This window comes from Bactrocera tryoni, chromosome 1, assembly GCF_016617805.1.
Source record: "Bactrocera tryoni isolate S06 chromosome 1, CSIRO_BtryS06_freeze2, whole genome shotgun sequence".
NCBI lineage: Eukaryota > Metazoa > Arthropoda > Insecta > Diptera > Tephritidae > Bactrocera > Bactrocera tryoni.
In genome coordinates this window covers 22653698-22678192 of record NC_052499.1, presented here as the reverse complement: position 1 = coordinate 22678192, position 24495 = coordinate 22653698, and the positions used below count along the sequence as shown (strand labels likewise).

General features: G+C 34.1%; 7 protein-coding genes across 11 annotated transcripts; 5 read left to right on the top strand and 2 right to left on the bottom strand.

Moving 5' to 3' along the window:
• Window positions 1-8382: 8382 nt before the first annotated feature.
• On the top strand, window positions 8383-12834 carry LOC120775431 (THO complex subunit 4). Of its 2 annotated transcripts, none has more exons than XM_040105626.1 (4): window positions 8383-8481; window positions 11759-11960; window positions 12028-12243; window positions 12299-12834. In XM_040105626.1, exons 1-4 carry the CDS (start codon window positions 8398-8400, stop codon window positions 12439-12441), a joined length of 645 nt encoding a protein of 214 aa, XP_039961560.1. In that variant the 5' UTR covers window positions 8383-8397; the 3' UTR covers window positions 12442-12834. The 2 variants fall into 2 exon arrangements, with proteins under 2 accessions (XP_039961560.1, XP_039961553.1); XM_040105619.1 differs by lacking the exon at window positions 8383-8481 and adding an exon at window positions 10563-10935.
• Window positions 9268-10231, bottom strand: LOC120775446 (dephospho-CoA kinase). The gene is made up of 3 exons (XM_040105635.1): window positions 10038-10231; window positions 9660-9951; window positions 9268-9595 (listed from the first exon to the last, which is right to left on the bottom strand). The coding sequence occupies exons 1-3, from the start codon at window positions 10147-10149 to the stop codon at window positions 9307-9309; spliced, it is 693 nt and encodes a 230-aa protein (XP_039961569.1). The 5' UTR covers window positions 10150-10231; the 3' UTR covers window positions 9268-9306.
• Window positions 12835-13416: 582 nt separating the features above from the next.
• On the top strand, window positions 13417-15431 carry LOC120771413 (chromatin assembly factor 1 p55 subunit). The gene is made up of 3 exons (XM_040099396.1): window positions 13417-13721; window positions 13784-14341; window positions 14398-15431. The coding sequence occupies exons 1-3, from the start codon at window positions 13700-13702 to the stop codon at window positions 15105-15107; spliced, it is 1290 nt and encodes a 429-aa protein (XP_039955330.1). The 5' UTR covers window positions 13417-13699; the 3' UTR covers window positions 15108-15431.
• Window positions 15432-15553: 122 nt separating this feature from the next.
• Window positions 15554-17555, bottom strand: LOC120771405 (protein arginine N-methyltransferase 1). Its single transcript, XM_040099383.1, has 5 exons — window positions 17476-17555; window positions 17042-17398; window positions 16638-16954; window positions 16390-16577; window positions 15554-16325 (listed from the first exon to the last, which is right to left on the bottom strand). Exons 1-5 carry the CDS (start codon window positions 17483-17485, stop codon window positions 15632-15634), a joined length of 1566 nt encoding a protein of 521 aa, XP_039955317.1. The 5' UTR covers window positions 17486-17555; the 3' UTR covers window positions 15554-15631.
• Window positions 17556-17898: 343 nt separating this feature from the next.
• Window positions 17899-18755, top strand: LOC120771428 (28S ribosomal protein S10, mitochondrial). Its single transcript, XM_040099423.1, has 3 exons — window positions 17899-17989; window positions 18049-18320; window positions 18385-18755. The coding sequence occupies exons 1-3, from the start codon at window positions 17981-17983 to the stop codon at window positions 18638-18640; spliced, it is 537 nt and encodes a 178-aa protein (XP_039955357.1). The 5' UTR covers window positions 17899-17980; the 3' UTR covers window positions 18641-18755.
• Window positions 18756-19520: 765 nt separating this feature from the next.
• On the top strand, window positions 19521-20987 carry LOC120771421. Its single transcript, XM_040099409.1, has 5 exons — window positions 19521-19839; window positions 19908-20093; window positions 20156-20240; window positions 20322-20477; window positions 20603-20987. Exons 1-5 carry the CDS (start codon window positions 19604-19606, stop codon window positions 20732-20734), a joined length of 795 nt encoding a protein of 264 aa, XP_039955343.1. The 5' UTR covers window positions 19521-19603; the 3' UTR covers window positions 20735-20987.
• Window positions 20988-21622: 635 nt separating this feature from the next.
• Window positions 21623-22581, top strand: LOC120779567 (D-aminoacyl-tRNA deacylase). 4 transcript variants are annotated; one of them, XM_040111917.1, is made up of 5 exons: window positions 21623-21755; window positions 21805-21895; window positions 21949-22184; window positions 22247-22414; window positions 22476-22581. In XM_040111917.1, the coding sequence occupies exons 1-4, from the start codon at window positions 21701-21703 to the stop codon at window positions 22411-22413; spliced, it is 549 nt and encodes a 182-aa protein (XP_039967851.1). In that variant the 5' UTR covers window positions 21623-21700; the 3' UTR covers window position 22414; window positions 22476-22581. The 4 variants fall into 4 exon arrangements, with proteins under 4 accessions (XP_039967851.1, XP_039967863.1, XP_039967857.1 ...); XM_040111929.1 differs by lacking the exon at window positions 22476-22581 and having other exon boundaries at window positions 21623-21743; window positions 22247-22440; XM_040111923.1 differs by lacking the exon at window positions 22476-22581 and having other exon boundaries at window positions 21808-21895; window positions 22247-22440.
• Window positions 22582-24495: the final 1914 nt, after the last annotated feature.

The following is a 24495-nucleotide window of genomic DNA, read 5'->3' as shown; positions in this document are numbered from 1 at the left end:
GCAGGATGGGAATTACTGACTTATACAGATTGATTTTTGCTCGTCGAGAGAGGGCTTTACTTCTCAATTGCCTACTCAGTCCAAAGTTTTACCTGTTGGCAAGAGTTATTCTGCGTTGAATTTCAAGGCTGACATTATTGTTGGTGTTGACACTGGTTCCAAGATAGTTGAATTTTCTACGACTTCGAAGTTATGAATGTCAACCGTCAACGTTGGAGCCAAGTCGCGAGTGTCGACGACTGTTTGTTTGATGACAAGAGATATTTCGTCTTGCCCTCATTCACTACCAGACCCATTTGCTTCGCTTTCTTATCCATTCTGGAGAAAGCAGAACTAACGATGCGGTTGTTGAGGCCAATGATATCGAAGTCATCGGCGCACGCCAGCAGTTGTACACTCTTATAAAAAATGGTATCTTCCCTATTTAATTCTGCAGCTCGAATTATTCTCTCCAAGAGCAGATTGAAGAAGTCACACAAAAGGGAGTCGCCAGGTCTGAAACCTTTTGGTTTGACCTGGGAGAGGTTCTTCCCCCCGGATTCTACAAGACTATGCTCCAGTCTTAAAACATTCTGTTAGTCGCCGCATCTTATCGTAGAATTTTCCAGCATCACCCCTGTCGGACAGCTTGTCAAGCTCTCGTACTCACGCATTTCGGCTACCATCGCATCCCAATCCGCTAAAAAAAACGACTCAGATAGCGCTACCGAAATACAAAAGATGCTTTAAATAGATCCCTGATCTAGATATAGACCTTAATGTCGCCTTCTCTGAGTCTAAACGCCCATCTGTGAGCCTAAGGTAGGCTTTCGAACACATCTTTCATGTCCTTCTGAAGACGTGTCTGGAATGCCATTTTCCTTTATACATATAATCACATGAATTGGAATCAAGTACCAGAGTTCGTGATAAATATTATCGCACCAGACGATTTATTGTGCATCATTTGAATATATGTAAGTGATAACACTCCTCAGTACCTGCAGACAGGTAATCTTAAAATTGATTTGTTACACCTTAAATGTATTATATGAAACGCACAATAGATACATATGAAGATATATACATACATGCTTGTATATGTAATCTATGTATGTACTTTTGAATGTGTCACTCATTAGAGGTGCCAATTACACAGTTACAATTTTACACATGTTGCCTCAGGTGAAAGACTTATTGTTATAAATTCGTTGGAAGTAAGGAACACCGTCACGTCAGGCAGATTGTAAAGTAAATTAGTGAAGATTCTTATGTGGACAAAGAAAAGAATACTTGTTCATTGTACAAGCTACAACAACACACTTGTATTTGTAGGTAGAAACAAGTATGTATTTATGTAATACCAATAGTGATGTAGAAGAAAAAACTGTTTAGTTGTTCACAGGAGTCATTTCATTTTGATCATGATCATAATCACAGGCCCGACTATGAGGGCTGTATATCCACTGTTCGAATAATGATTACATTGAATCTATCAGAACCTCGTTTAAACGTCTTCGAGTGATCTTTCATACTTTTTTTGTATCTTATAAAAGAAGTCAGTTCACTTTTTGTGCTGTCGAAGGTGGCATAAACTCGACAAATATTAGTTGGATATCGATCAATTTGTGGAATGGTCACTAATAACAATTTAGTCAATGGGAAACTTATTTCAGGGTTTAGGTTAAAAAATGCTTAACTTCGACAATTCTTCTGGTGGTAGGAATAGGGAAAATTTCTTTCTTTCAGAAAATTTAAAACATATATTTAAGTGTGCAAAAACTATCTTATATTGACAATCTTCGGTTTCACATTTTCAAGAAGGCGACAATGATTATAGGAGGTCCTGAAAAATTGACTTTGAGACGCTAGGACACTATATATGCAAATGCCAAGCCTTCAGCCGAATGAGACGGTATACATACGACTGCCAATGCTTCAATCCCAGAGACATTGGGTAGCTGTGGTGGAAAAAATTAGGTTGTTTACCAAATTCACTGTATTTCTAGATAAGGCTTAATTTGTCTACCACCCAGGGGTAAAAAAACAATGGACCTAAGTCCAGCCGCCAGCGGTCTAGCGTGCCTGCGCTCACCTTTTCAACCACCCATTGAATATTTCGTAATTTTTGCAAAATTGCGGACTGCTAAAAAATTAAAATTGTTCCCTAAAAAGCAGTAAGTTGTTAAAACAAAAACAGTTGCAATAATAATATAATAACAAATAAATCGTACACAATTTACTAGATAATATTACAATCGATTCTGACAAAATGTATTACGTGGCATTTTTATACCCTGAACAGGGTATATTAAGTTTGTCATGAAGTTTGTAACACTCAGAAGGAAACGTCGGAGAACCTATAAAGTATATATATACATAAATGATCAGTAAGTTGAGCTGAGTCGATTTAGCCATGTCCGTCTATCTATCTATCCGTCCGTCTGTCCATCCGTCCGTCCGTCTCTATACATACGAACTAGTCCCTCAGTTTTTAAGATATCGTTTTGAAATTTTGCAAACGTCATTTTCTCTTCAAGAAGTTGCTATAACATATAGCTGCCATACAACCTGAACGATCGGAATCAAGTTCTTCTATGGAAAGCTTTCACATTTGACAATGTATCTTCACAAAAATTTGGCACAGATTATTTTCTACGATAATAATGTAATATACGAAGAAATTGTTTCGATCGGTTAACTATAGCATATATCTGCAACACAAACTGAACGATCGGAAAAACGTTCTTGTACGGAAAACTTTTGCATTTGACAAGATATATTCACGAAATTTGGTATAGATTATTTTCTAAGGCAAAAATGTAATCTCCGAAGAAATTGTTCAGATCGGTTAACTATAGCATATTGCTACTATACAAACTGAACGATCGGAAAAACGTTCTTGTACGGAAAACTTTTGCATTTGACAAGATATATTCACGAAATTTGGTATAGATTATTTTCTAAGGCAACAATGTAATCTCCGAAGAAATTGTTCAGATCGGTTAACTATAGCATATTGCTGCCATACAAACTGAACGATCGGAAAAAAGTTCTTGTATGGAAAACTTTTGCATTTGACAAGATATATTCACGAAATTTGGTATAGATTATTTTCTAAGGCAAAAATGTAATCTCCGAAGAAATTGTTCAGATCGGTTAACTATAGCATATTGTTGCCATACAAACTGAACGATCGGAAAAAAGTTCTTGTATGGAAAACTTTTGCATTTGACAAGATATATTCACGAAATTTGGTATAGATTATTTTCTAAGGCAACAATGTAATCTCCGAAGAAATTGTTCAGATCGGTTAACTATAGCATATTGCTGCCATACAAACTGAACGATCGGAAAAAAGTTCTTGTATGGAAAACTTTTGCATTTGACAAGATATATTCACGAAATTTGGTATAGATTATTTTCTAAGGCAACAATGTAATCTCCGAAGAAATTGTTCAGATCGGTTAACTATAGCATATTGCTGCCATACAAACTGAACGATCGGAAAAAAGTTCTTGTACGGAAAACTTTTGCATTTGACAAGATATATTCACGAAATTTGGTATAGATTATTTTCTAAGGCAACAATGTAATCCCCGAAGAAATTGTTCAGATCGGTTAACTATAGCATATAGCTGCCATACAAATCGAAAGATCGGAATCAAGGGCTTGTATGGAAAACTTTTGCATTTGACGTGGTATCTTCACGAAATTTGACATGGATTATTGCTTGAGGTAATAATATAATCTCTGAAAAAATTGATCAGAAATTGAACAGATCGAATTACTATAGCATATATGTAGCTATACAATATATACAATATGAACTGAACACATAGTTACTAAAAGAAATGCACCTGTGAAGGGTATATTAGCTTCGGTGCAGTCGAAGTTAACGTTTTTTCTTGTTTTTACATTCTTATGTCGCATTAGAACAATTTTAAATGTGTGATATATACTTATGTATATAGTATAACTGAAATTAAAGGGTAGTCCTCCTCTTATCAATTTATGTCTGTATGTCAAAAATGGGTTCAATCGGACCAATACTTTCTTTAGCCCCCATATACTAAATATAAAGATTTTGAATCTTCGGGGTGACTTTGCACCGCACATATCGGCTAATGTCTGAGTTATCCCAATGAAAATAACAAAGCGTCTTTTATTCATAACAGTGTATCTTTGTGCCTAAAATAGATAAATTTGAGCGAAAACTTGGCCTAGCCTCTATATAATTAATATCAAGATTTTCGAACATCCGGATGACTGGCTTTACACTTTAACGTTTTTCCCTGGCTTTGATTCTTGCAAGTTGCATAAGTATAAAATGTTAGGTTGCACCCGAACTTTGCCCTTCCTTACTTGTTTACTGAATAATGTATTTAGGATTCCAAAATTTACTTAAAGCAAAACGTATAATCGACCTTTGAAAATCATAAAATTGCATAATCACTTAATTATGATTTCTCAAAAATTGTACTATGCTTTTTTATTTACATTCCATTTATTGTTTACCCCATTGAGGTAAAAAAATATATTTTAAAAACAAATGAATTATTTGTCTTTAATTATTATACTTTAATAATGTATTTATTTCTTATTTTATTTCTATTATTTTTTTCAGACAATGTAAATTCTCATATCTATTAGGTAAACGAAACAATAAACTTGTGGTACACACAGGAATTCCCCTCGACAAACTCGAGTCATGTCTTTGCTATCAATAAATCATGCTAGAACAAAAAACAGTACACAAATATTATTGTACTCGGAATGTTGAAGACTTGCTTAAAAAAGAAAGCATAATTTTTCTTTCGAGAACACTCATATGTATTTATACGGCATACATATAAACATATGTAAAGGGTGATCCATTTAGAGGTTCCCTACATTTTTAAAGAAAAAGCACAGAAACTTCGAATTTAATGGTGAATGTTTATGATCATTCGAAAGAACATTCTTTGGCATGTATTTTGTGAAGATTATCTTTTTTCAAATGTTTGCGGTAGCTACAATGTGAATGTCTCAGATCGAAGCGGAATTGTCTGCATATACTTTGGACTTTACATATTCCCACAGGATAAAGTCTAACGGTGTGGTATCTCACGATCTTGGTGGCCAAATGACTGGCCCAAAACGTGAAATTATCTGCTCACCGAAATGTTCTCTCAATAAATCCATTGACGAGTATTCCACCGGTCCACATGACAACTTGATACAACTCATGCGTGATCTGTCAAAAAAAATCGATTGACTAATTACCTTATTTGGATCACCCGTTACATGAACAAAGCTAAAACAATAGCCATTTTCTTCAATTCGCAGAAAAGCTCATTTCCATTGCTCTGATAAATTAGTACCTACGCCAGTATGTCCGTACTCACATGTGTTATAATTTAACTTTTATTTTTGTTTTATTGTTTAATAAGCGCAAATACGTTGTTTACACAATACTCTGAGTCATACTACATTTTTTATGCTTATGAATATGCATATGTAGATATGTATAGCAGACTAATGGTGTTTTCATTGCGCAACAATAAATAATAATATTTATATTGTGTATAATGCCGATAGAACTGCTAAACGGATCATTTTTAAGGTTATCGTTACAGATTGACACATTTCAAAATTATTCTAAGGATATTTACTAACCACATTTTTTGCTTTTATTTTGGTTTTTAACTTTGAAATATGAAAGAAGTGAGAAGCTATTGTATATTTTTAAACTCTTTTCTTTATATTATTTAAATATATTGTTAAAATCGGCTTGAATGACAAATTCTTAACATTCTATGAACTGTTGTTGCTTTTTTTTATATAATATATTAAAAATTTGTGTTTATGGGAGTACACGTATCACTGACATTGACGACATGCAAAAAAATGTCGATAGTACGAGTATTAAAGTTCAAGGTTAACAGAATTTGTATCCCCAAGGTACGAAATGATATTAACTCGCAAGATGAAAAATTCACACCCACTTTCTATAAGCGCTTCTTATTATACCCTGAACAAGGTACATATATTAAGTTTGTAACGCCCAAACGGAAGCGTCGGAGACCCTATAAAGTATATATGTACATACATATATAAATGATCAGTATGTTGAGTTGAATCGATTTAGCCTTGTTTGTCTGTCCATCCATCCGCCTGTCTGTATATATACGAACTAGTCCCTCAGTTTTTAAGATATCGTTTTGAAATTTTGCAAACGTCATTTTCTCTTCAAGAAGCTGCTCATTTGTCGGAACTGCCGAAATCGGACCAACTGAACGATCGGAATCAAGTTCTTGTATGGAAAACTTTCACATTTGACAAGACATATTCCGACAGATCGGATTACTATAGCATATAGCTGCCATACAAACTGAATGGTCGGAATCAAATGCTTGCATGGGAAACTTCCTCATTTGACGATTATCTTAACGAAATTTGGCATGAATTATTGTTCATATAAATAATGTAATATCGGAAGAAATTGTTTAGATCGGCTCACTATAGCATATAGCTGCCATACAAACCGAACGATCGGCATCAAGGGCATGTATGGAAAACTTTCGCATTTGACGTGGTATCTTCACGAAATTTGACATGGATTACTGTGTAAGTTAATAACATAATCTCCGCAAAAATTGTTCAGTTCAGATTACTATACCATATAGCTTACATACAAACTGAACACTTAGTAACTAAAAGAAATGCACCTGGGAAGGGTGTATTAGCTTCGGTGCAGTCGAAGTTAACGTTTTTTCTTGTTTTTATTTTTCATTCTACAACCGACAGTAACTGTGGTGAACCATAAAATGTAGTTCCATAGGCGCACCTTATTATTTATAGAAATAATTTAAATTTAATTCCTTCCCTTTGTAAGTGATTGTAAATCACACATTACATACAGATATTTGATACAGACATACATACATACATACATATATACATATGTATTATATGTATATAGGATCACACCCACATATAACTATTACATAACTGGCAATAACCTTCATATATATGTACATATACATACATATATTATAACCATTATATTTACATATTTAAATAGAGTTGTGAGTACGGTTCAATAAATATTTACCCTAACTACAATTGGACACCACTATCGTAATTCGAGGATATTTCTGAAATAGAATATTCGAATTTACTAGTTTGACCTATAATACATCAACTATGTGGAGAAAGGCAAAACAGTCACGGGGGTTCTACTATGCCAAATTATTGAGCCATATAACCTCCTCTTGAATACTTACTTACTAAAGATATAAAGCATCGCTGTTGAGAAATATATTGCCAATTCTCACGACTGTCGGGGGTACGTAACCGGAACGGACCCGGATTTTCATCGGTCCAAGGACTGTCAACTCGGCAAAATTCTGCCGCTATAACAACAAAAAAATATATCGCGAATTTATAGGAATACCCTTGAAAAACTGGTTTCACATCTTCTGTGTAGGTATGAAAACGCTCCAGCTCAGAAAGTATTCGTCGTAGAGAAAGACTTCCACTCCGTTGCAGAGATAAGGTGGAAAAGGACTTGGCTACACTTGGTATCTCGAATTGGCGCCAAATTGCGAAAAGAAGAAACTTCAGCTTCACTGAAGCCATCATTCACAAGTTCAAGTTTTCCTTACAAGAACTTGATTTTAATCTGATTTTAATCGGTCAGTTTATATGTATGGCAGCTATACGCTATGGTGGTCCGATCTGAACAATTTTTTGGAAGATTGTACCATTGCCTTGGACAATTTTGTGAAGAGATTTGACAAATAATTTTTACATACAAGAACTTGATACTTACATACATATGTATGTATATACCAGACATTCCCACTTACAATTTAACCTAATGTGTCTACCTATGCGAAGCCACATATAATGTACTATGCCACCGCCAACTAACCTTGTATATACAATATAGTACAGCTCATAAACTACATGTACATAACATATTTATATAATACATATTTATTAATATAATTCGAGTTTCTAGAAAAAATGTCAATGTTAAACAAAACAAAAGTTGTTGATAGCAGCAAAATATTTTTGTATGCATATACATATATATGTATACTGTTATCAACTTTTATTTTAATTTATTTATGTAAATAAGTTGTTCACAAACTTTGTCGTACCAATTTGTCTGTAGTAAGTACGTACGTATGGTACTTATATAGGTAAGTTGTTGAAGCGGGCATATAAAATGAAAAAAATGTGTGTCTGTGGTCTACCTATCGATATGGGTCGCTTTTGCCTTCTAGACGGTTTCGCATTTGATATGATTTTGACTAATAGATTGTCTAGACATTTGAAAGCATATCTTCAATTTATATACAATTTAAATAATATAAAACAAAGATTAAAGATAAAAAAACGCGATTTTTTGCCAAAAAATTATGTAGAATGTCGTATGTATGTGTGTGCTGTAAATTATGTATCGAAATAGTGTTCAAATTTCAAACCACTCAGTGCAACAACTTTGAAAACGTGAGTTTAGGGGAAAACGCTTCAAAGTTTTGTAATCTGATGCTAAATAAAATAGCTATAACTTTATCAATTTTATTAGTATCGATTTGAAAGTTAGAGACACAATATTCTTGAGAAATTATGCAATCACTTAAGACAAAAAATAATTCGAAAGCAATTTAAAATTCTTACGCCTCATTTAAAAAATAGTTCTAGGCTCTCGATCGACTTAAAACTGTCTAAGGATCATACTGTGGGGATTGATTACTCCAATAGTTTTTACCATTTCTTGATAACAAAAAACGAAACTTATAAAAAAATCAATATTGCTAAAAATTATCAAATACTCACTAAGTCACAACTTTGTGATATACCTCTTTGTCACCCATATTAATATTATAATAAGGAACAATAAAACATGTACATATTTTTATACTTGTGCTTGTGTACATACATACATACATATGTTTGTTTTTGTATATTATTTATTATGCAAATTGTGTGTAATGACTACATAAATGTGTCTAGTATTTAATTTTTGGTGAAATAATAACATGAGTACACACTCTAAATCACGAAATGCGAGTATAACTTAATATTTTTTAAACTAAGAGAATATTGTGACACTAGTAAACTGAATATATTAAAACTAAGGTTTTTTATATAAATTTTGGTTTGCGATTGCGGAGACAATTTTCAAACCACTATTTCGTGAACTCTAAATTAATACAAACTAATGACAAATCGAAATTTTATATACTGTAATAACGGAATATAAGAGCGATAGTATATGTATATAGTTATTACTTATGCTTTTTTTGGAGTGCACTTTATTAAAGAACAAGCCTAGAAGAAATTAAAAATTCTATTCAAATAATATATCACTAATCCGAGTCCCAACACTATACCCAAAAGTGTCACACGATTACGCCAATGATGCTTCGAGTCATTCATTAGCTGCAGTATACGCAAAGCTGCTTCCCGGGTTGCTTCAATACTACCCGAATTATCAATTACGAAATGGGACTGTTCACATTTCTTCTCTAATGGCATTTGCGAGTCAATACGCTTTTTAGCATCTTCAAATGAATATTCGTTCCTTTGCATAAGTCGGCTTAATTGGATCTCAGGCTCACTAAAAATATTAAATCATACTTAGTGAATATATAGTATGTACAGATTGAATGCTTTGTATTTACCATGACACGGTAACAATTTTATAAATGAATTCCATAAGTATGCCTGTTTCGAAAAGCAAGGGTAAATCGAGCACAATCCACGAGCGACCACTCATGAAATGTTTGAAAACTTGTAGGAATATGGTTCGATGTATTACCGGATGTGTAATTTGATTCAGTTTTCCGCGTAACTCTTTGTTATTAAAAATTGCCTTGCCCAAAGCCTCACGATTGATTTGTTTAGTTGGTAGAATAATCTCATCTCCGAATACTTGTCGTATCTTATGCCAACATGTTGTCCCAGGTTGAACGACTGTAAATTAAGTTGCAAAAAACGTTCATTAAAATTAATTAATGTTAATTGTTACTAATGTTCTAAAACTTTTTTTAAGTTCTCACTTTCACGGGCTATTCTGTCAGCATCAACCACCGGTATACCATTATCTAGGAATACTTGGCTTACTGTACTTTTACCAGTGGCTATTCCTCCAGTTATAGCTACTATAAACATTATCACTTTATTTAATATCTTCACTTGATTCACTTGTAGTTTATAAAATTTCTAATTACGTCTGGCTGTTATAACACAGCTGACATTAGTATATAAGTATAACAGAGTATAATAGTTTTTGCAATTTTACTGTACGTTTATTGCCAACCATTGTTAAAAGAAACTTCCATAGCTTAAAATTAACTTAAAAATACATTTTTACAAATATAATCTTTTGAAAGTACTGATTTATTTTATGGAAGATATGTTAAAAATTATTAAATTTTGAGTGTTAACTAATATAACTTTTTAACTTGGTTACTTGAAAAGTTTAAGTACAAGCACAAAAATACAACTCTGTTAATAACACCGAATCATCCCTGTCGGTGAGCTTGGTAACACCGCATTCGCCGTCGCCATTTTATTTTCTGTTCGCCCGTAAATTCTTTGTGAGGTTCAGAAGTTCAGAACGGGAATTTGTGCGCGAAACATTAAATAATTTCATAACTTTTGATAATTTAATTTATAAATAGAACTTAAGTAATTTTGTAGTGCTTCTTATTCTTAAAATATACATCTTAAACGGACAAAATGGTTGATAAAATTGATATGAGTTTGGACGAAATAATAAAAAGTCAAAAGCCAAAAGCTGGTGGCGTACGTGGTGCCAGTGGAGCACGTCGTGGCGGTGGAAGACCAAATCGCGGCGGCGGCGGTAATACTGACGGACGTCGTAGGCCCGCAGGTGGAGCTACGTTAAAAGGACGTGGTCGAGGAGGTGGAATACAAAAGGCGAAATTCGCAAGGGTAAAGAATATGAATTAAATGGATAACGATACGTGGGATTTCATAATTTGGGAATAAAATTAGCGTTCGGCAGCAAAAACCATTTGTGGAGTCATGTGCTTTCTTTGCTGAATTTATTTTTGTTTGGTCATTTGATCCCAAAAATAATGTGGCCGACAGAATGACTAAATTACAGCATATATTTGCAATTGCAATTTTTCTTTTTCGCGATATACATTAAAAGAAGACGAGTGCATAAAATGGCTACACAACGGGACTTGCTGAAAGCTACCGACTTTGGATGAAGGAGTATAAAATAAAAATCGAAAAGAGGGATGAATAGATACGAGGAAGTTTTATGGCTGTCGTGAGCACTAGCTGCGACAGGAGTTTGACTTTTACTTCAAAGAACATTGCGTCTATTAACATGTCCTGTATTGTTATTTTATATGTACCTCTTAAACCAGTTAAATTGAACGATAAATGTTTACTTGTACTGCTTAGCAGTGGTTATGTTTAATTTTATTTGAATAACTTATTAACTTTGATTTGATTTGACCTATCGACTGATGCGTCAGCGATTCTCAATTCGTTCGTTAGTTACGCGCGTTCTTGCGTTGGCGCGTAAAACGCACCGTGTACTGCTGACCGTCACAGTCACCGTAAGCGGTCGGCGTTTGTGACCAGTGGTCCCAAACAACTAAAAACGCATTTGCGAGTAAAGTTGTAAAACTGCAGCAACGCTGTCGGAGATCGTAATCGAACCATAGATTAGATCGCAAACTCCAGAACAACTGATCAAAAAAAGAAATCCATCACAACCTACTACTCCTACTTCCTCTAGGGCGATGTAAACAGCGCTTGGAAACATGACATGTACGACGGGCCTAAACGTGGTATTTTAAAAGGATCAACTGAAGTAGCGAAACTACTCGTCTCCAACTTGGATTATGGTGTATCGGACTCGGATATTCAGGAGTTATTTGCTGAATTCGGCCCGCTGAAGAAGGCAGCCGTACATTATGATCGCTCTGGACGGTCTTTAGGTAAAATTAAATTTAAAATCTTTGAAGTTTTTTACATTATAATTTACTTTCAAAACTATACTCATAGGTACCGCTGATGTTGTATTTGAACGCCGCTCAGACGCATTAAAGGCAATTAAACAATATAATGGTGTACCTTTGGATGGCCGACCAATGAATATTCAATTGACCACATCGGACGTTTCTGCCCTGACAAGAGTTGGTCGTGTCGGAGGTGCTGCTGGTACGGGCGGTAGTCCGGTTAAGCGTAGAACTGGAGCAGCCCCACCTGCCAGACGTGGAGGTATTAATTTGAGATGTTAAATTCTTAAACAGCTCTAATCAAAATTTCATTATAGGTAATAACGCAGCACGACGCGGTCCCCCAAATCGCAAAGGCGCAGTTGGTGGAAAACGTGGAGGGCGCACCAAGGGGCCCGAAAAGACAGCAGCTGAATTAGATGCCGAGTTGGATGCATATGTTAATGATATGAAAATTTAGAAATAGTATAAGAGATTATTAGCTAAGACTCGACTTGAACTTACATATTGACTTTGACTTTAAAATATTTGAAATAAATGTTACATGAATATAAAGAAAAATATCTTTAAACCCAAGAAGTACAAGAACTCGGAGCAGTACATATTTTCAACATTTTGTACGATGTCACTGCATATTGTATAACCTACATGTTTTTGTTTATGTATCATAAATGTATTAGCTGACTTAATTATTATGCATTCTTTTTTACACATAAATTTGAAATCCATAACTATTTCAAAGGAAACATTAACAAATGGCCGTTAAATTTTTATGTATAATTCGCATTTTCCCATAAGTCAATACCTTCACAAAACTGTAAATAAAAGAATGCACTTTCAAAGTAAAAATGTCTTTAATGGTTAGTTTATTTATTTGTGCTGGAAAATACATATATTAACAACATTTAATTTTATGAGACCATTAATACCTCGAGAGAATTTGAACAAGTAAGGCAACTTTTTGGTAAAGTTGGGTTAAAATAAAATGAAATAAAGTCAGAGGTCGGTAGGAAATTCGTTGCAAGACTACGATTGCAATAAAACAGCTGCGTCTTTCATTCGGATAACATGGTTTAGAATTTTGAAATCTTAAAAATATAATCGTGTGTAAACGATATGAAAATAATTTATCATTGAGCTCTAATAATTAAATATCTTTTTAATTTTAAAAATTATTTTATCCGCATGACAAATAAATGTATTCTTTTAAGCATCTCCACGAAAAAATGAAAATTTGTATACGAAATATTTAAATAAAGTATGGTATATACAAAATAAATTTTTTATTAAAATTACAACATTAAATTATTACAGCCTTTCTATAGTGTGAATACAGCCTCAATATACCTCCATGTGTGACTTATGTAGTTGGCAACGCTAACTCTACCGCTTTTTCGCATTAAAAAGCAACCAAGTTCGCTTGAAAAGTGCTTCGGCTTCTATATAATTCTTTTCATTTTGCTGCCGGTGAATTTAATTTATACAAACGTTTATCTGGGAAATATATCAAATATTTCGACAGAATTATATTATTTACTGCGTAGCATAATTTAAGAAATAATTTAAAAGAGTTGCAGATTCTCTCTGGTAATTTGATAATTACTGCTAGTAGTTGCTTAAAAATTGTCTGCGTCGCTGTTATCGTAGCTTTCGCCGCTGTTGCTTTGTTGTTTTGGCGCCTTTGAGCCAACGCTAGCGGCGTGAATAATTTACCAATTATGGTTGACCGAAGTGATAATGGTAAGCAAATTTGTTTTGGATGTATGGAAATAAAATTAAAAACATCATATATATTTTCATAGCTGAATCTTTCGATGATGCCGTTGAAGAGCGTGTCATTAATGAGGAATATAAAATATGGAAGAAAAATACACCATTTCTTTACGATTTGGTGATGACACATGCATTGGAGTGGCCTTCATTGACTGCACAGTGGCTGCCGGATGTAACTAAACAGGAGGGAAAAGATTATTCTGTACATCGTCTGATTTTGGGCACCCATACTTCGGATGAACAAAATCACCTTCTCATTGCAAGCGTTCAATTACCCAGTGAAGATGCTCAATTCGATGGCTCACATTACGATAATGAAAAAGGCGAGTTCGGAGGCTTCGGATCCGTTTGTGGGAAGATAGAAATCGAAATTAAAATCAATCATGAGGGTGAAGTAAATCGTGCACGTTATATGCCACAAAATGCATGTGTTATTGCAACGAAAACACCATCAAGCGATGTGCTTGTCTTTGATTATACGAAACATCCTAGCAAACCCGAACCATCCGGAGAATGCCATCCTGATTTGCGATTGCGGGGACATCAAAAAGAGGGTTACGGACTATCATGGAATCCAAATTTAAATGGTTAGTAAGAAATACAATATTTGTTGCGCTACTAATTAATTTGTTTTTTTTTGTAGGCTATTTACTGTCTGCGTCTGATGATCATACCATCTGCCTTTGGGATATAAACGCCACACCTAAGGAGCATCGGGTTATTGATGCAAAAAATATTTTCACCGGTCACACAGCAGTCGTGGAAGACGTTGCCTGGCATTTGTTGCATGAATCACTTTTTGGTTCTGTTGCTGATGATCAGAAACTTATGATCTGGGACACGCGTAATAATAATACATCAAAACCATCGCATACGGTGGATGCCCACACGGCTGAAGTAAATTGTTTGAGTTTTAATCCCTATTCTGAATTTATTCTGGCAACCGGTTCTGCTGACAAAACAGTGGCATTATGGGACTTACGCAATCTCAAATTGAAACTACATTCCTTCGAGTCGCATAAGGACGAAATTTTCCAAGTACAGTGGTCACCGCATAATGAAACAATTTTGGCTTCGTCTGGTACGGATCGTCGACTACATGTATGGGATCTATCGAAAATTGGTGAAGAACAGAGCGCAGAAGACGCCGAAGATGGACCACCAGAGCTATTATTCATTCATGGCGGTCATACCGCTAAAATATCGGACTTTTCGTGGAATCCAAACGAACCGTGGATAATTTGTTCGGTTTCGGAGGACAACATAATGCAAGTATGGCAAATGGCAGAAAACGTTTATAATGACGAGGAGCCCGAAATACCAGCATCTGAATTGGAAACAGCCACCGCATAACTGATTCTAATTATCGTGTTTTTATAAATTATATACAAGTTTTTTTAACTACTGTTTTGAAATACTACCTATGTCAATATCCATACGTGTGGGAAAAATTATATACATATATTTTCTTTTATAATTATTTTCTGTTTATAAATAATATGTATGCAGTTTTAGTAATTTATTTGTTCTGTATTAGTATGCAACGCTCATCTATTATAACTAACAAGTTAGACGGTGAGCGCGCATTGTCTCAAATATACGCACGTACATATATATGCATGGGCACAGGTTGTCCAAATAAAGAAAACTACTATCTTACTAATGCATAGAGTAAAACGTTATTTTTTCAATAATTTGCCAAAAGTTCTCATGTTTCACCCAAGCGATTTAGTTCATCTCCGTCTTGGAAGAGTCAAGCTTTCTTGAGTGGGTTACGAAAATTAAATGGAGGTTGGGGATTTCAGATGTCATTCAAAAATTTATTTTTTTTTTAATTGGGAAATATACAGATGTTTTCAACATTCTTGCTTAAGAAATTAATCTAAATAGTAAGTGCATTTATTTCCAAATGCTTCAATTGTTATGTCTAGTGAACGAGCGCTATTCCGACTTCGGCGACACACAATGTTGCCTTTGACAATATCTCCAACTGCTATTTTTTGCGTTTTCTCTAGAAAGAATACAACTTGTTTCCAATGCGTGGGTTTACTTTCCGCTGAGGTGCTAAACATCACCGGCACCGGAAGGTCGAAATAGGTGTCAAAGTAGCCCACAAACGCAGATAATTCGCCACCCTTGATACATTTGAGATTGAACGAATAGGTGAAGTTTGAATAATTCAAATCGACTTTCAGTAGATTCAAGTCAGCTACCATATTTGGTTCAGTGAGAATATGTTCGGCATCCACCACATCGATGAGTGGTTCATGTAGTACCTCTTTGCGCATATTTGACATATTTAGACCGTACACATCGTCCCAATATGTCACGTGATCTTTGTAGAGCGACTCACTGCCATAGCCAGCAATGCTCATTGTACAACGATTTGGAAGCAGTATACCTCCCGGTTTTAGGTGTGTATCACGCGCATAAATTACACTGTCCAACATTCCTTCAAATAGCAGGAAATATCCCATCCACTCTGATATTATAATGTCGAATTTTTCCTGTGGTAGATTTGTGTCCTCCAAGCGTCCCTTAACCAATGTAACGTTGTTAATATTATTTCGCCTAAAGGAAATAAATGAGATACATATAAGTATGTTGTAATAGGGATCTTAAGCAAATGTCTTACTTCACAATATCCATTGCACTATATATAATATCGGAGTTATCTATACCAACGACACATTTTGCTCCGGCCTGCGATGCGAAAATTGAGAGTACTGAGGTGCCGCAGCCAACATCAAGCACATCCTTGCCATTAACAAATTCTTTATTCAATAATAATGCATCGCGATAACTTGTCGTGCGAACTACATCCTTCAAATAAAATAATTCGTCAATAAAAGCTAATTAAGAACAGGCACTTTTTTCACTTACGGACAACATTTCATGGTGTATGCCGAAATGTGCGTAGCTACTGAAATAACTGTTATCAGCTTCCAATGAAACGCCTGCAACTGAATTGGGTGATTTTAATTTTCTATTTCGCTCATTCGTTGTTGGTGCTGTTTCCTTATCTAGTAGTCGTTGAAAACTTACACGCATTTTTGCCATGTCCTCTCTTGCTTGTTCGAGCAAAATGTCTTGTTCTTTAACCTTTTCTTGTAAAGATTTTATTGTTGATAATAAATTTTTTTCGTTTGCGGTAGCGCTCTCGTTACCTATCACAGACACCTCAGGCATGTCATCATAATCTTTGGAGGTGAAATGTATATTTTAGTACTATATATATAGTATATATATGTATATATTAAGCAATATAATGTATTATTAGTAATTACCATAACTTAGCCAAGCTTCGTACTCTTGAGGTTTTAAATATTTTTCATCATTCCAAAATGCTATATCGGCTGCTAGAATTTGTTTTGCCGGTACATTCTCGCAACGTATACAGTTTATCAACTTAATAAACGCATACTGATCCATATGGAATTTACTTTTTAATTTTTGGAAATCAATGCCGTGATCTTTCTTTAAATGTTCCAAGCCTATTTCTACACAATTTAATTGCTGTTCACAAAATAAACAGACGACTGCTTCCATCTCCATATCAGCTTCGCTGAAATCGTCATCATCGCTACAACTATCTCCATTGGTACAAACATTTTTGTGCTCCTCATCAACAAGCTCAGGCATATCTAATTTGAAAGTGTAAATGTAACATTGGTCTAATATTTTAAATATTTGTGTATAAACATCTTTAAATTGTAGCTACCTTGATCCATCGTAGTATTCAAAAACAAAACAATTGCACGTGCTGCGAACACGGGTGTGCACTAAAGCAGTAGTTGCCAACTTTTTATGTAGATGATTAAATAAATTTACCCCGAATGAAATTTATTTTTTATTAATAAATTGTTATTATTTTTTAAATTGTAAACAGTAAAATTACATCGGTCTTATTTTTGTTTTAATTTGTTCAATTCGGTTTTTCTAACATTGAACATTTTTTGATTTTGTCGGCATAAAAAATTATTTAAATATTATAAAACTATTTTGTTTTTGTCCTAACCACTAAATACATCTGTTACGTCAGATATAAAATTTTGATAGTTTAGTTTAAAGGTAAATGCTTTACTTAAAATAATAGCGAAGTGTGAACAAGTATTTATAAACAAGCAAGTGCTAACTCAAAATATAAAAAAATAAAATATTCCCAGCTGATTGGCTTACATAACCTCTTCCGCTCTTTCCAAAACAAACTAAAATCTTTTGGAATCATGATATCGGTGAACATATAAAACTAATTAAAATAAAATAATAAATAATAGCTTTTCAACCCTTACAGGCGGTACGCAGTTTGTTATTGGAGCGTGTCTCTGTTGGCTTATCACTGCCTCGTATTACATCGGTGCTGTATAGCACAGAAACCGCTAGCAGCAGTGCGGAGCCTGTATGTAATATTACAACTCCTGCTATTAATGAAGTTGCCGTCGAGAAAGATAAACTATTTAGTAAATTAGAAATTGAGTTGCGTGGAGTTGATCCAGCAGTGCTCAAAAGTTATGCCTGGTTTGCAACGACGGCGGCGAACCACTTAAATATTGAAGTAGGCAAAAGGTGCGCATAGTAACATGCAATTTTACTTCATATTATTTTCTTTTTTACTTGCCAATATTTTCAGTTGGGCTGAGCGTAAGGCACATCACGATCGTTTGACTCTACTAAAATCGGTGCATATTTATAAGAAACATCGTGTACAATATGAAGTGCGCACCTACTTCCGTTACATGAATTTTCACAAAATGACGGGTTCAACATTAGATACTTTTCTCGAGTACATTGAACGCAATTTACCTGAAGGTGTTGCTTTAAATGCAACTAAAACTGAACTACAAGAAATTCCTGAGCATTTGAGGGAGCCACCAAGTGAAGTTTAATGTATTCGAATTTGAATTGTTTTAGTTATTTAAACTTTGTTTACAAAGTATAATATATAATGAGCTCTTATTCCGTTAGTTATATTTTGCATATATTGTAAGAACAAACAAAATATTTACGGTGTTTTATATTAGATCTAATAGAGAAATCTCTGTGGTTCATCACGTTGCTATTAGAGATTAACCTTAATTATTTTCTAAACAGGGTACATATATTAAGCTCCCCACTATTTTGTAACACACAAAAGGAAGCATTGGAGATTCTGTTAAGTAATATACATATATGTATAAATGATCAGCGAGTCGGGCTGAGTCGATTTATTAATGTCCGTCTTTATATAAGTGCATTCTTTCCTCAACTTTTCACGCTTTTCACATTTGTCGGAACAACAGAACGATCAAACTCACGTCCTTGTGTTGAAAACCTCTTTATTTGGTAAGGTATCGTCCTGAAATTTGGCAGCCATCTCCACAATCTCTGAACATCTGGATAAAATCGGACTATTATAGCATGTATTTTATACCCTTATAATGCGCCCTTATAATGTGCCTATGAAGGGTATTATAGCCGAAGTTAACGTTGTTTTTTTTGTCAAATACATAAATAGCTGCTTTTGTAGGAAGAATGGAGAAGGGAGTGGGAGACTTGGTACAGTTTAAAATCAGTTACTTGTGAACTAGTTCAGAACTAATTTAATTTAATACTTATTGTTAATAAAGGGCGGTAGAGAAAAATACAAATCTATTGATAAAGTCGGCTTATCTCAGAGGTATGTTTTTGTTTTTATTTACATAAATTTGATAAAGTATTTTATATGTGTTTTAGAAATAACTTCAATATACTGAAGTTTGTGATGATCAGTAGCGCTTAAGTTATTGCAGGCGGTAACACGTTAGCTGCACGAAGGATTCAGTAAACTGCATTTTTATAAAAAAAAAACATATTCTATACCAAAAATCGAAATGAGATTCTCAAAAACGCCTGCTAGTCGTTTAAGCCAGGTTAAATTATTGGCAATTGCTGTATTGTTGCAAACCATTCGGAAGGCTGAGTGTTTGTATGAAGATACTATTTTGAACTTTTTGGAACAATTACGTGTTCGCATGTGTCATCCTATTCCACAGTTAGGATTGCCAGCCTTGGATCCTTTTAAAATCCACCATGTGGAAACAGAAATTAATAACAAATACTTAGTAGAGTAAGAACATTGCTTGTGAAATTTATACTATTATACTTTACTGATCTGCTCATACAAAATATTTGCAGTTTCACAGGCTCTGTCACTGATTTCAACCTGACAGGATTATCTGATTTTGATATAGACTTACGTATTTCTACAATAAGAAAATCAATAATTGATATCACTTTACCAATGACAGAGTTTAAATCCATTTACACTGCCAAAGGATCTTTGGCCTATATATTGAATTTGAGCGGTGATGGTAATGCACAGAAAGTAGATGTAATATTTTAATTGTAAGGTTTACATAACTTTGATTTCTTTTTATTACTAGAGCACATATAAAACACTTAAACCTGCAAATATCATTTAATTTGGGCATCGGAAAATTCCTTAGCATACGAAATTTGAGTATTACGGTAAATTGTTCAATAATTTAATTTAATATTTTTATAATTGTTTCATTCTTTATATGCACATATTAAAAAATTGCTGCGTAGGTCACAGTAGGTGAAATATATATGGACTTCGAAAATTTGCTCGAGGAGGAACGAATAAATGATTTTTTTCATGCTTTAGTCAACGAACTAGGCTTGGAACTATTGGGGGATCTTTGGATTGATGAAAAGGACTTTTCAGAGCAATATATACAAGAGGTAATATTTACATACATACATATGTATATATATAATATATATATTATTATATTACATATGTATATTAGTATATGAATTGATAAGGGTATATGCCTTTAACGATAACGTTCCATTTTCATTTATAGCGCATTAATACTTTTATTGGTCAATACACTCTAGCTGATATTTTAAAGATAATTGGTGGTAGCGGTGAGGGAGAACCTATATTTGGTAGTGGACCCCCTGGTGATTGCAAATATGACATTAACTTAAATTAAACTATTATAAAAAAGAAAACTTGACAAGACTGAAATAGCAAACAAAAGCTTGGTCATAAATTCCGCTATGCAACTCACAATATGCAACATTGTGCGCATTTCTTAATCTAATTTAGATTAGTACAATAGTCTTTATAAATCCGAAAATATAAAACGGTGATTAGATTATAAGTGAACGATATTCTTAATGGAACTTTTATTATTTTATAGTTCAATAAACATTTTTATTACCAATTTTGACCACCTACCGTTAATTCACGTGTATGCATCTATAAAATATTTGCAAACAAATATAAATTATTTTGAAAAGATTAAAAATGTTGAAATTTTGCGAACGTTTAAATGTATTTACCTACGATACAGATGTTGTTGCTGTAGAAACATATTTATTTACGAGAATTTTATATATTATTAGTTGTTTTTATTGCAGCAGCGTATTTATTGTAGATCAGAGTGTAGTGGTATTATTATCCAATAGTTGGCATATTTATGAAAAGTTTTTAGGAATGAACTAAGTGGTTGTATTTGTTCGCCAAGTAGCCGGCATTAAAGGAAAACAGTTTATTTATAATTATGCCTTTAGATTTGAACAAACACACTGAACCCCAACAACTTCCCCTTCCAATGTAAAATATGCATGAAAAGTTGTATGCCAATAATGTCGCTATCTCAAGAAGCTAATACATGTATATTAATTATCAACTTATGCATTATTAAGCAAATTAAATAAGTATTTTAGTTGACACACTTATATAAACTTTCTACCGGATATAGATTTATGCTGTTCCTGTAACTAGCACTTAACAATGATAGAAACGTCATTCCTACTTCGCACTGTACATATGACATGAAAATTAATTAGAATCAGCTGTTTTTGTGTAAGCAAATATCAGCTGTTGGACGTGCATTCAATTCCGGAGCATTTGAATTTTATAAATTTTTTGTTATTAAAAAAACAGATTATTAATGAAGGCGATAATACAAAGGGTTTCTGCCGCAAAAGTTACTGGTACACATAATGGTATATATGTAATATATTATAATGGCTTCCAAATGATACAGCATTTCAGTTGGCGACGAGCTTATTAGTTCCATTGGACGTGGTCTTTGCGTGCTCGTAGGTATAACACATTCAGACACAGAAAAGGATGTGGAATATATGTAAGTCTGTTCTGTACCGTTTAAATTTATTTAATAAAACTTGATAATTATAGTTCACGCAAACTCCTTGCTTTACGTTTATTCGAAGACACGGCGGGTAAACGTTGGCAGAAAAGCGTCAAAGATGAACAATTGGAAATATTGTGTGTTTCGCAATTTACACTCTATCATCGGCTTAAAGGAAATAAACCTGATTTCCATTTAGCTATGCAAGGTGATGCGGCCCAAAAGTTATATAACTCATTTCTTAAACGTTTGGGTAAGGATTATGATGGAGCGAAAGTTAAAGGTCTGCGCGCTTTAGTTTGTACTTATGTATATAAATAAGACAATTATTTTTACCAATTGCAGATGGTAAATTTGGTGCTTACATGCAAGTTCACATTCAAAATGATGGTCCTGTTACTGTTGAATTGGAATCACCCGTGGAAGAAAGTAACGTTATTAAAGATTCTCAAACAAAAGTGAATAATTGTAATGAAGTAAAACCGCCTGAATCAACGGACATCGATAAATAAAGTTTCTAAATATTTATTTGGGTAATATTTTGCATTTGCAAATTGATTACTATTTTTTACAGAACAAATTAGGCATGGCCACTGGGGTACTCACATTCAGCAACTGGGGAGTTGAAAAGTTTGAGATCGCATACCTTAAATTCATGTTGTATGCAAAGTTTTATTTCGATAACGTCATTGACTCTTGAATTATACACTGTAAAGTCAAATAATCAGATGGAAGTTATTTTTTCATAACATAACATAAGAATGTTGTGTTACTGACATACATATAGGATTTTGCTTCATCTTCTACCTTATATGTATATTTAGTCACTTATCGCTCTTTATATGAGGTATTATCATCCGATTTCAAACTGTCGGATGAGGTAACAAAAAGATTATCCTGAGGAAATTTAAGTGATTAGTTCTAGTGGTTAGTGAGATATGCATGCATGTTAAATCTATTATAGCGGAGCCACGCGCTCCTTTTCAAGCTACAGTTGTCCCTCGTTGCACCAAATTACTGATTTGTATCTTAATATGGGGATAAGTTATAACATTTTCTTATTTTTCGAATAACTGCATTTTGAAAGTGTGGCAGTGGTCCGATTCTCCCCATTTACAATACGCCGGTTTTTATTGTGACAAGTTTATTTTTTTATACTCTTGCAGCATGTTGTTATATAATGGGTTGTCAAAAAAGTCTTGCGGTATTTTTATTGAATTTTTTTTTTTATTGAAATTGAAATGCATTTTTGATGACTCATGCCCAGCTCTTGACCGATGCTACGGCTGCTACTATGCCGGTATCTTTCGACCAATTCAGCGATTTTATCGCAATTTTCGACGAAAGGCCTTCCGGGGCGTGGCGCATCTTCGACCACCTCTACACCAGAACGAAAACGTTGAAACCATCGTTGTGCGGTGGAAATGGAAACTGTATCGGGTCGATAAACTGCACAAATTTTATTGGCGGCTTGAGATGCATTTATGCCCTTATCGTAGTAGTACTGTAAAATATGCCGTATTTTCTCTTTATTTTGCTCCATGTTTGCGACGCTATAACTCACGAACGACTTAAAAGAAACGACAATCAATCAAACACGTGTTAGCGCGTGAAATGAGCTTTCCAAAAAGGTATAGCATGACCCGATGCGATAAAACTAGAACTACGCGCTTTCATCGCCAACTAGCGAAAATACCGCAAGACTTTTTTGACAACCTAATAATATACCAGTTTCGTTCACCTAACTGCTGTTTGTATCATCTTAAACTAATCGAGTTAGATATAAAGTTATATATGTATGTAAATGATCAGAATGACGAGTCAAGTTCAAATTCGGATGTTCGTCTGTCCGTCCAAGTTGTAGCTTGAGTAAAAATTAGCATATATATATTCGTATATGATCATAATCGCACCACTGTCACGGGCACAAAACACCATTAATCAAAAACCCATAAATTGCCATAACTAAGGTGCAAATTAAGAGAATAAGGGGCATGAGTGGATCTGTTTTAGTGTATACATATATCTCCCAAACCTTTGAAGTTGTATCATTGTGCACAGGGCAATTCGTTGCCACAAATCAAGAACCAATAAATATATCTGGATAAAGCTTTGCACGAATTGCGCCTTTGAGATGCTCCACCTTATGACTAAAAACTGTCCAAATCGAACGAAAACTATTCAAGCTTCAAAATCCTGTAAACGCTGACTTTTTGCCAAAAATATCATTCAATGTGTAATAATAGTATGTCTGTATGCTAAAAATTTATTGAATTGGGTCAATATTTCCCTTAGCCCACATATATGCACATAATAGAATAATTTTCGAACTTCCGGCTGACTTTATAATTTAGTTATCTTAATTATTGTTTTTATTTTAACGATGCATCTTTCAACATCCGGTCGACTTTACTCCTTATATGTTGTTGACGGTATGTGAGGTACCTTAATAAAGCTCGGAGAGCATCTGGGTCTATTAATAGTACATAATAATGCCGAAAGCTGATCAAAACGAGTCAATACTACACCTATTTCCTATATAGATTTTCAAACTTTCGGTTGGGCCCATACCGTATATATAGTATGGTCAATAG